This window comes from Mirounga leonina, unplaced genomic scaffold (genome assembly GCF_011800145.1).
Source record: "Mirounga leonina isolate KUSES-001 unplaced genomic scaffold, KU_Mleo_1.0 Mir_93, whole genome shotgun sequence".
NCBI lineage: Eukaryota > Metazoa > Chordata > Mammalia > Carnivora > Phocidae > Mirounga > Mirounga leonina.
In genome coordinates, this window is record NW_023270854.1 from 49,551,227 (window position 1) to 49,563,385 (window position 12,159).

Below are 12,159 nucleotides of genomic sequence, written 5' to 3' on the forward strand. Positions count from 1 at the left end.
CACACCTAAGTTGTCTGTGAGCATAAACCATGGTTCAGATCAACCTTGTCCCTGGCATTTATCTTCCAACACACGACCCTGTTCCCTGCCTCCAGGCCATAGACAGGAACTCTGGAAGCTGAGAGAGAGTGAGCCCGTGCCTTCAGAATGGCAGAAGATGGAGAGAGCAGAACCAGCCTGGTAGAGCTGACCCCGTGGTGGGGGTAGACTCTCTTCACAGACGATTACCTCCCAGACCTAGAATGCTGTCCCCCCACCCGTCTGCCCGATTCTTCCCATTCTGATTCACCCACTGAAGTTCCAAAGCACTACAGACACACACTGCCAACAGGAAGGCTGCGCTCTGCCACTGCTCTGGGCTTCCTCTCCCAGGACCCCACCCCTCCTTCCCACCATGGGGAGACGTGTGTCAGATTTGCCCCTGAGAGTTTACTCACATGCTGTGTTCAACCCAGGTGAAATATGCTTTTCTTCTATCACAAAATTTAAATATCTATTCTTCCCATCTGAAAACTTGTACTTCGAGGGCCATTTAACTTGCTTTGGCAGCTGTATCAACTGCTTTTAAAACACTATTTTAATGAAAATAAGTGTTAATTCAGAAAGTTAGGCACCTGGTTTTGCTATAGCTTGACAACTACCATCTGCCAGCTTCTTCCAGTCACACCATTATCAGTGCATGAGCTGCATGGTTAAGGCGGGGGGGGGGGGCACAATCTTGGGAAATTGTGGAGGACACCACAGGAAAGATCTATACTTAGCAATAATTAAACCTTGATTTAAGAATGTTAAGCATCCCCAAACTAATGAAAAGTCAAAAGTATAATGAGATTGCAAATTTACCTTCCAAAGGAAGGGCAGCCCCAATTCCAATCAGTGAAGGAAAAAAGGCCTCAGTTTGTTTCCAGTTCCTTTCATAAAACATGTTGCTTTCTTTTTTTTTTTTTTTTTAAGATTTTATTTATTTGCAAGAGAGAGAATGAGAGACAGAGAGCATGAGAGGGAGGAGGGTCAGAGGGAGAAGCAGACTCCCTGCTGAACAGGGAGCCCGATGTGGGACTCGATCCCGGGACTCCAGGATCATGACCTGAGCCGAAGGCAGTCGCTTAACCAACTGAGCCACCCAGGCGCCCAAACATGTTGCTTTCAATGCAGTCAGCCCTTACACACTTGTTTACGAATCCCAGTTAAGGACAAGAAATCTTAGGGGCGCCTCCCTCTCCCACTCCCCCTGCTTGTGTTCCCTCTCTCTCTGTGTCTCTCTCTGTCAAAAAAACAAAAAATCTAAAAGAAAAGGACAAGAAATCTTAGAGACAGTGGTAAAGCAAGGAGTCCATGAGTCCAGAAAAACAACCAGCAGTAGACTGCTTACCAGAGCATTTTTAAAGTATTATTGCCAACGGTATTTCAGAAATGTTTATATACAAGCACACAAAAATAAGCAACTGAATACTATGTTTTGATGGCACCAACTTCCTCCCTGTGTTAAATGAGAACAGTGGTCTGGACCTCTGTGGTCCTGTGCGCTGGTGGCTGTTTTTGGCCATCTCTTAGGCCACAACTGCTGCTTTAAAACTCACCAATATTCCCAACGTTCAGAACTAGAAATGTGATTTAATAATGACACACCTCACTCTGAAGGAGTCAGATTCCTTCAAAAAGAATGTGAATATCCAAAACCGTGAGACCTATGGTGCAGTACAGCTAATTGAAAATGAAATCGGAAATTAAAACCAACTTCGTGTTTTAATCAGTTTGGAAGACTACAAGTATTGCAGCAATGAGGCAAGTAATTTTCTGCTGGAAAATATATAATGATGTCATTATTTTGGTACTTGTGATTCCAGAGATGGAGGAAATAAACAGAGACAAATATTTGCTGAATGCAACGGATAGGTGGCGCTGTGGCTCATGGCAGATACGGAATTACCTCCCAAAGCCAGGTTTATTACACAGGCCATGTTCCAGGTTGAAACATCAGAATTAGAAAGTCAAATAGGAACCTCATAAAGGTGTCTGACTCGTGAAGAAGCTAAATTTTTGCTTTGGCAAAAAAAAAAAACTTCTGTAATTTCTAAGATGTCCACTAATTTTCTATTTGTCTAAAAAAAATGTTTTGGGGCGCCTGGGTGGCTCAGTCTTTAAGCGTCTGCCTTCGGCTCAGGTCATGATCCCAGGGTCCTGGGATCGAGCCCCGCATCGGGCTCCCTGCTCGGCGGGAAGCCTGCTTCTCCCTCTCCCACTCCCCCTGCTTGTATTCCCTCTCTCGCTGTGTCTCTGTCAAATAAATAAATAAAATCTAAAAAAAATTAAAAGTAAGTAAATAAATAAATAAAATGTTTTAAGTTAATACTTTAAGCATTTGCAAGGCTTGCCTCTGGCCTCTATCATTTAGGGAAATTAAATTCTAATGAAACGCTGGCTTTCTTAAGCATAATGAGTTCATAACTATGGAACATAATCACAAACCCAAGGAAAACTTTGGGTTGCTTACCTAATGGCAAATTGTCAAGATAATTCCACTTGGTAAAGGCGGCTTTCCTCTGGGGCTAGAAATACACTCCGTGCTTGGCTTCAGAAGGCTTGTGTCCAATTTCTTGGATCCACCCCCTTCCTGGCTGCCGCACCAACTGCGGGTTACTTGGCTACTTAGTTGTCTGAGATTTACTTTTCTTCTGGTCTACACCAGAAGTTACCATACCTGGTGTCCTAGCTCTTTCCAAGCAACACAGGGAAACTGGCAAAGCTTGTCTTCAGTGCCTACCACACTCCTGGTTGCCAGTTCCTATTTGTTCTAGACTCAGCTTCCACATCTATAATGTAGAGGTTAAAATACCTCCCTCATAGTGTCATTGAAAGGATTAACTGACAGTGCTTTGGAGAGAGTATAGCACAGTGGTTGGCACTCAGTAGATACTATAAAATTATGACTGTCCCCTTCCTTCCCCATTTCACTAAACGGACAAATGAATGTAAATTATACGGCAATAGTTGGTAAGCAAACTTCTTACAGAATATTTCCTTTTAAAAGAGGACTTCAAAGTGAGTAGTCTACCCTGGGATTCACCAGTCCCTTATCACCCCTCCCCCACTGGGACAGAAGGTATGTGGGGCCTTTAGGCAGTGCCTGAATCGCAGAGGGTAAGTAATGAGCCTTCTCCAGGGGGTCTGCAAGCTGGTCCAGAATGCAGAGTAAATCTCACAAAGACACGTTTAGGACTTTCCGGCGTGTCTTCCGTAGCAGATTTGAATAACACTGAAAAATACCCAAACTGCAATAATGGCCATTTACCCAGTCAAAAAGCATAACAAGATTTTCAGGGCTCAGGAACCCACACGGGAGCTGATGGAGTGAGCAGTCAGCTTATCTTTTCCAACAGTTCAAAAACTACTGGCCTCAGGACCAGCTGTGAGAAGATTAACTTCTGGCTAAAATGATGGTAACTGAGCCCCAAAGTAACGCATAGCCTGTGAACTCTTTCCTTGCCAAGAGGATCCTTTAATCAGTGCTGGCCGAAGAAAGTGAGTGTTTCCCAAAATGTAAATGAGAGAAGAGAAACTGAGTGGAAAAAGAAGGAACACACACCACTGCGTTTCATAACTCCCTGGCCAGAAAAGTGTATCCTATCTTTTGTTTCTCTTGTGGGTAGGCTCATTTTCAGTCCCTGCCCCTCCTAGGGTCTCCTGATGAGAAGAAACCGACACCTTGGAAGGGTAGCTAATTGGTAGGACATTATCGCTCGGGAGAGTTTAGCGAGGACTTCCTTTCAGGGAAACCTAGAGGCGAAAGTTACTTTCCAAGCGTGTGGGGCTCCCCGGGCACCTCCCTCGGACAGCAGGGCACGGTCTCTGGCGGCTGGAAATGCGGTCACCGTGGTCGGACGACATTTCGCACCCAGCCCCCTCACTCAGGCCCGAGTCTTGTGTAAAGACCAAACCAGCCCATCCCCAAACGATTCCCTTCGATGCCTCTGTTGTAATTATTTATCTCACACGTAAATCAGAATTCTGCTGGCCAATCTCTGTGTTTCTCATAAAGCGAAGGCTGCCCCGCAAAGCCCTTCTCCTTGTGATTCCGTTTAAAGGAATCTGACACTTCCCTAAACCGGCCTGCAGAGGACACCGCCCCGGAGACGACCAACGGGACGATTTGTGTCACCTCTGAACACACGTGGGCACACCAACTCCACAGGCGGGCACGTGGAAGGGACGCGGAACGGAGAGCAGTTGTGTTCCAATCGGTGGGTCTGATGGAGAAAGATGCCAAACGCACTTTCCGAGCCAGCTGAACTCCGCGGGCACCTAATCATTGCCAGATGTGGGGAGGACGCACCAAGAACATCCCCGAGTCCCAGAGGAAACACCCGGCCCGCAGCACATCGACTTCTCGGATGGGGAAACGGCACCAGCCGGGAGGAGAGGACCCCGAACGGAGTGTGGAGCGCCGCAGAGCGGAAAATCGACCGGGGGGAATGAGGATGCCTCTACTCTCCTCGGCATGTTTTTTCAATTAAAAAGTTGAGAACTGGAATCCGTAAACAACGACTTAGGGCTCCAAACTATTTTGCAGCGACACGATGGGGAGGGGATTACTCGCACGCTGCAAAACCCCGAACATCTAGGTCTCCTGCCGTGCCCAACTCCGCGACCGAGGGGCGCCCCACGCGTGCACGCACGAGCCCCGCGCCGCGTCTGCCCTGGCCTCCGCGCGGAGAAAGTTCGCGCTGGCTTGCACTTCCGCCCCCTCCCGCGCGCCCCAAACCCGCCCTGCCGGCCCGGAGCCCCGCGCAGCCCGCCGCCGCCCTACCTTTCATGGTGACCGAGGAGACGCACCGCCAGTCAGGGAGCTCCGCGCCGCCGAGGAAGTTCGCGCCGAACAGCCGGTCACTGCGCGCCCATGGCAGCCGCGCCGCGCGTCGGCCGTCCGCGCTCCAGCCCTCCCCCTTCGCCTCCGCCGCCGGCCCGCGCTCCCCGCTCGGCGCTCTGTGCCGCGGGGCCGCCGCGCGCGCTGCTCACCCCGGGCGGGAGGCGCCGCTCCCGCCAGCGCCCCTCCCCCTGGCCCGCCGGGGCGCGCGGGCCGCCGCGCCCACGCCCCCTCGCGCCCTCCCGCGCCCGCCCCGCCCTCGGGCCCGCGCTCGCCCCTGCCCAGTCGCTCTCTCGCCCAGCCTCTCCTCCCCGCGGTGCCTCGCCCGGGGGCTCCCTTCGCCTCGTCGGACCCGCGGCGGAACGAAGTCGGAAGAAAGCGCCTCCCGGGCGGTCAAATGTTCACCCTTGGTGTGCGCGAAAGGTGCTGTTGCTGGGCTTGTTTCTAGACCCCAAACTATCTAGAGCGTGGGGTGAGAGAGTTGGGGAGCAACAGTGTCACGGGGGTGGCGGAGTAAGCTTGTCCCTTCCCAGACGTCTCTGGGGGCATGGAGGATTAGAAGATTAAACCAAACAGAGAAATGTCCTCGGGATTCAAAGTTTCCAGGTGCGCCCGGAGAAAAACGGGGCACGGGCGGGCGAGCGCGCTCACTGTCACCCGGGTAGAGCTGTTGCTAAATCCGAAATTACCATGAGATGCTCTCCCTACAGAACTCAGAGCAGGATTACAACTCTTGGACCTCCAAAAAAGAGATCAAAAACTCCACTCCAATCCCCTTGGTTGGAAGAAGTCACCCTTCTACCCACCATCCCTAAAATTGATCTGAAATTGATCATGTTGAAGGAGGCTGGACTATTGAGTGGCTTCTTAGGAAGTTCCTTTCATTGTGGCCCATCATGTTGTCCCAGTGTGGGGTTCCCCCCCCCTTTTAGAAACTCCTAATCAGACCCATTTGTTGCTTTATTGCTTTAAAACATAAACTAAGTAGTGAGGAGCTGTGGAGAGGGAGGTGCAGAGCGACTTCTTCCACAACGATGAAATGAAAAATTACCACGTGCTTACTAGCACCAAAAGCAATACAATTCTGCCTGGGCGGTGGTTGCAGCTTTTCAGATTTCCTGTCTTGAGGATTTGGTAGCATGGTGTAAACAACCCACTGATTCATTAGAAACGGAATTCTGCTCTAGAAAAAGGTGATGCCCAGAAAGGAATACATTCTAAAATATTTTAGACTCTCCATTCCAGAAGCTTTCTTCTTTTGAACATCAGGGAGAAACTTGTACGTGACTAGCAAAGAAAATACAAAAAACAGCACTTTTTATTTCACTTTAGGGGTTGCTTAAACTACAGGGTCCTTGGGGACTTGCTCCAGCTTTCACTAAGGTAACTGCCTTGTCTTGCAGGACAGGTGAGGGTTGCTAAAGGGAGCCCAGATTATGGATTCTCAGCCCAGAATTTACTGACCGATGCTGGGGTAGAGTAAATCCATCAGTTTCTTTGCGTAGTAATTTCTCCAACTGAAGAATGGAGAGGATTTGGGCTCCAATATTTGCGTTAAAAAATCATTTTAAAAACATAAATTATAGCTATGACACCAAAAACACAGTAAAAGAAAATACAGATAAATTGGATTTCATTAAAATTTAAAACTTGTGCATCAAAGGACATTATCAACAGTGTGAAAAGATGACCCACAGAATGAGAGAAAATATTTGTAAATCATATATCTTGTAAGGGATTAATATCCAGAATATATAAAGAATGCCTACAACTCAACAACAAAAAACAACCCAGTTCAAAAATGGGCAAAGGAGTCAAATAGACATTCTCTGAAGATTTACAAATGGCCAATAAGCATATGGAAAGATGTTCAACATCTTTAATCACTAGGGAAATGCAAATCAAAACTACAATGAGATTCTACTTCATACCTATTAGGAAGACTATTATAAAAAATAAAAATGTGGGCGCCTGGGTGGCTCAGTTGGTTAAGCGACTGCCTTCGGCTCAGGTCATGATCCTGGAGTCCCTGGATCGAGTCCCGCATCAGGCTCCCTGCTCAGCAGGGAGTCTGCTTCTCCCTCTGACCCTCCTCCCTCTCATGCTCTCTGTCTCTCATTCTCTCTGTCTCAAATAAATAAATAAAATCTTTAAAAAATAAAATAAAATAAAATAAAATAAAAATGTTTTTTAAAAAACAGAAAACAACAAGTGTTGGCAAGGATGTGAAGAAGTCAGAACCTTGTGCGTTGATGGTAGGAATGTAAAATGATGCAACCACTATGGAAAACAACATGGTGCTTTCTCAAAAAAATGAAACATAGAATTATCATATGATCTAACAATACTACTTCTGGATATATGCCCAAGAGAACCAGAAGCAGGGACAAATAGATATTTGTACACCCATGTTCACAGCAGCATTATTCACGTTGGCCAAAAGGTAGAAGCCATCCCCCTTAATGGATGAATGGATAAACAAAATGTGGTATATACTAACAATGGAGTATTATTCAGCCCTAAAAAAGGAAGGAAATTCTGCCACATGCTACAGCATGAATGAACCTGAGGGCATTATGCTAAGTGAAAAAAGCCACCACAAAAAGACAAATACTGTATGATTCCACTTTTATGAGTTGCCTAGAGTAGTCAAATTCATAAAGACAGGAAATAGAATGGTGGTTGGCAGGGGTTGGGAGGAAGAGAGAATGGGGAGTTAGTGTTTAATTGTTATAGAGTTTTAGGTTTGGAAGCTGAAGAGTTCTAGAGATGGGTGGTGGTAATTGTTGGGTGATAATGTGAATGCACTTAATGCCACTGAACTGCACAGCTAAAAATGGTTAGGATGGTAAGTTTTATGTGTATTTTACCACACATTTTCTATTTTTCTATTTTGTTAGAAAAATTTCTAACAAAAAATTATGAGGTCAAAAAGAAAATCCCACAAAACCCAAAACCTATGATGTTTGTCATAATGAACCAGATTTGCAGACCTGTGATGAAAAAGCAGGCTTGGCAATTCTTTAGAGGACAGTTTTAAGGAGGGCTCCTGGATGATCACCTCCTTCAGCACAGAGTGGATGGAGCCCCTTGGGTACAACACATAGGTCCCCTGCTTGCCACCTCCTCTGAATGCCACTCTGGAGGGTTCACAAGATGAAGGTTGTGGACACATGCAGATCATGAGCTGACCAAGATTTCTCTGGTCAAGGTCTGTGAGAGAAGTTCAGGATTGAACTGGGGCTCGAGAGGAGAAGGGAAGGGTACAGGAGAGGAGGGAAAATGGTGTGGTTGGAAAGGACTGAATCATACCAGTGAAGATGCTTTGATGGGCTACAGGGCCCCCAGGTCATGCTCAGGCCTCCCCACCTCCAGCAGCAGCAACTGTGCCCTGCATTTACATTATAAACCTGGAGAAGGCATCATATATTTTTTTTAATTTTTAAAGATTTTTATTTATTTATTTGACAGAGACAGCAAGAGAGGGAATACAAGCAGGGGGAGTGGGAGAGGGAGAAGCAGGCTTCCCGTGGAGCAGGGAGCCCGATGTGGGGCTCGATCCCAGGAACCTGAGACCATGACCTGAGCTGAAGGCAGACGCTTAACGACTGAGCCACCCAGGTGCCCCAGGCATCGTATCATTTAATCCTCAGTCCAACCTTGTGCTAAGTATCTACTTTTTACCAATGACAAAGCCCTATCACGCTTGCCTTCTCTCTTTCCCTTAGCCCTTCTCACCAAGCTCTGCTTCCACCTTCAGAACATATCTCACACGTCTCCACTTCTTCCTATCTCCCAGGTAAAGACCACTATACCAATCTAGAATTCAGCAAGAACCCTCCAGGTGGCCTCCCCATGCCCCCTGTTGCTTCTTCTCCGCTCCAGGCTCCAACACACAGCAGCCAGAGAGGCAAGAAGGACAGAAGAGAGCTGGGAAACTCTACAGTTTCCCCAGCTTAGTCCCTTTACAGAGTTTTCAGGCCATGATATGAGAATGGAGAACCCAGGCTGAGCCCAATGGGCTCCTTGAGTAAGGGAGAAGCTGGGAGGGTAGGGAGACCAAGGCAGGACAGAACATTGGAGGGGAAGGAGTGGCAGTCAATTTGTGCTGGCATCACTCCAATACCTTGATCTCTGACCATCTCTGTTTCTTCTCTGGTGGACAGCCAGTACCCTCCAGAACTGTCAGCACTACCACCCCTCCCATTTGCCCACTCATTTCTCTTCTCTCATTATGCAGCCCCTTTTGTTCCATTTTAGCCAAGCTATTTGGTGTCTCCCCAAACATCAAGTGCTTATTCCACTTATGAAGCTTTGAGCCTAGCATTCCACCTCTAAAAACACCCTCCTTTCTCCGTTGTATCAATACACTTCTTTGTGTCCGCTTTAAAAACAACTCTCCATTTAGAAATGAGCCCCTTTATCCAGGAAGGAAGACTTACGTGATTACTAATGACTGGCACTGTGCTACACCCAATGCAAATTAGGGCCAGACAGTCCCCCATTCAGGAAGCTGGTAGGTGAGACAAGGCATTCCAGAAAGGAGCCACAGTAAAGACAGAAAGTGGGAGATGGCCAATGTCATGAAAGACACAGATAAAAGGCCAGAGAAGCAAAGAAGGTAGCATGGAAAGCTGGACGCTGAACATTGACTGAGCTTCAAATGAGCATGAAAATTGTTCTTTCCCTCCAGACAAGTGGGTTGAACAATGGCATCTGGGAACCACCTATATCAGAATCACTCAGGGGTGTTTTTATAAAGTGGAGATGGTTGGACTTCACCTCAGACTCCTGAATCAGAATCTTTCAGCAAGAAACTTGGGGGTAAATCCATATTCTAGCACTCCCCAGCTGATTTTTGTGCTCACTGAGCCTGGAGAATCATCATGGTAGACTATGAGCTTCTTTAGAGGAAGACCATGACTTCTTCATCTTTGTTAACAACAGCTTCTAGCAATTAAAAATCCAGTGAAAGATTGAATAAATGGGAAAGGGATTAGTAATGGAAGAAGATGCCCCAAAAATGCAGAGCAGGGAAAGCAAAATGTATGGAACATCCCTTAGGATAGCCTTCTGTGGACGATACATGCTCTGAAAACCAAGCCTTTGAGTATGACAGGAGAATAAGCTTATTTTTTGAGAAGAATATTGGCTTCTACAGTTTGTTCTTCTGAGTCACTTCATATTCTCTCCCATACTTGACAAAGAATAGACTTTGTTTTGCCAGACTAGCCAACTTGCTCAACTAACTGTTGAGCAAGTCCACTAAAATGTTAGGATCCCATAAAGAAACTAATGGTGCTCTATGGACACCAGGTGCTCTGTCTCCATCCTCTGAGATGTGATTATCCTTGAGATCAGCATGAAAAGTTTTTTTTTTTTAAATAAAGAAATAGCTTTTAAGTATTTAAAAGCTTAGGTTTCTGTCAGTGAGTGTTTCTGTTTCTTTAGTGTTTAAACGAACAGCATTTTGAAAGAGGGCTCTGATTGAGAGCTACTTCCCCTGTTTGTCCAAAAAACCACTATTTTATTCCATTTGATGTTTCACAGTTCAAAGGATCAGTCTGAAATTGTTCCTCTAGCCCACTACAAACCACTGTGATTCTCAGGATGGTATTGGAGCCTCTTTTTAAGTTCAGTGAAGAGGCAAGGGCCCAAGAAAACAGAAATGTGGCCCTTGAGTCTCACTTTGCAGACCAGGGTGCATCTGGAGGTAAACAGCAATTCCCTCATCATGACCTGATAGCTTCCAGGTGGATGACCAGTAGGTCTGTTCCAACTCTGAAATGTCGGCGATTGCTCTCCTATCAGGCTTCAGACATATTACACCTGGACATTTCAGAGCGGCCTATGTAAAATAAAATAAAATAAAATAAAAGTTTATTTTTGCTTTTAACGGGTGTCTTTTACAGTGACATAGATGAGAGGGATTTACTTTGGTTTCATGTTTCATTTGACTTTGTCATTCATTTGCTCTGGAGATGAAGTATGTTGATGTGAGCAAAGCCACCCTCTGGTGACCAGTGGAATTGGACTCTAAGGCCGGTTCTGTGAGAGGTGTCTGTCTGAGGGAGGGCAGACCTCTGACTTTTCTACGTCTAAGGATTCTCACTATAAAAGGATGGATTTTAGACTAGGTCATTTCCAATGTCCCTTTTGTCTCAAAAGCTCTAACATGAAATACATATAAACACTATTGAATACAGAATATACACATAAAAATGTGAAAATTGGAAATTCAGATGCATTTTGGATACATATATTTGAAGATATATATATATCTTCAAAATATGTCTGAATTTCAACTTTCACATTGATCAGCTACAAATATATATAAATATATATAAAAATCAGTGATCATTTGTGTATATGTACATATATGTACACACACACATACACATTTGTAGCTGATCACTTTTTGAAATATTGGATTACCTCAGAGGTACATCTTTGTCCATATATTCACACTGGTATTCCCAGTGCATAGTCAGCATTCAGTAAATGTCTGTTGAATCAATAAATGAATGAGTATTCAAATGCAACTGAAACAGATGCAAAAGCTAGAGGAGCTAATTTATCTTTCATCAATTTTCACCCAACTTTAAAGTGAGCCCCTTCTGGAGTGCCTGGGTGGCTCAGTCAGTTGGGCGTCTGCCTTCAGCTCAGGTCATGAGCTCAGGGTCCTGGGACCCAGCCCCGTGTAGGGCTCCCTGCTGAGTGGGGAGCCTGTTTCTCCCTCTCTTTCTGCCCCTCCCCACCCCCGCTTGTGTACTCTCTCTCAAATAAGTAAACAAAATCTTTTAAAAAATAAAAAAATAAAGTGAGCCCCTTCTTTAGAGTAATAGCAGTAGCATAGCTGACATTTATTAAGAGCTTTCTATGTTCTAGACCCTGTGTTTAGCCCTTGATACACATTACTGTATCTTATTTATCAGACTCAGAAAATACTTGACACTTAGGGAAATCACTTAATTTGAATATAAATTTCCTCCTATAAGAAGTGAGGACATTATCTTTCTTGCAAAATTTTTCAAGGAATTAGAGATAATGTTTTAAAATACTTCACGTAGGGGCGCATGGGTGGTTCAGTCAGTTAAGCATCTGACTTTTTTTTTTAAACATTTTATTTATTTATTTAACACAGAGAGACAGAGAGAGAGAGAGAGAGAGCACAAGCAGGGGGAATGGCAGGCAGAGGGAGAGGGAGAAGCAGGCTCCCTGCTAAGCAAGGAGCCCGGATGTGGGGCTTGATCCCAAGACCCTGAGCTCATGACCCAAGCTGAAGGCAGCCACTA

At 45.7% G+C, this 12,159-nt stretch overlaps 1 protein-coding gene across 1 annotated transcript in view; it reads right to left on the reverse strand.

The window, feature by feature from the left end:
• COLEC12 (collectin subfamily member 12) overlaps window positions 1-4,973 on the reverse strand; it is a 189,377-nt gene extending 184,404 nt beyond the window's left edge. Inside the window, exon 1 of the mRNA XM_034996065.1 lies at window positions 4,808-4,973. Within this exon, the coding sequence (XP_034851956.1) occupies window positions 4,808-4,814 (7 nt within the window). The 5' untranslated portion in view covers window positions 4,815-4,973. The remainder of the gene's footprint in view (window positions 1-4,807) is intronic.
• Window positions 4,974-12,159: the final 7,186 nt, after the last annotated feature.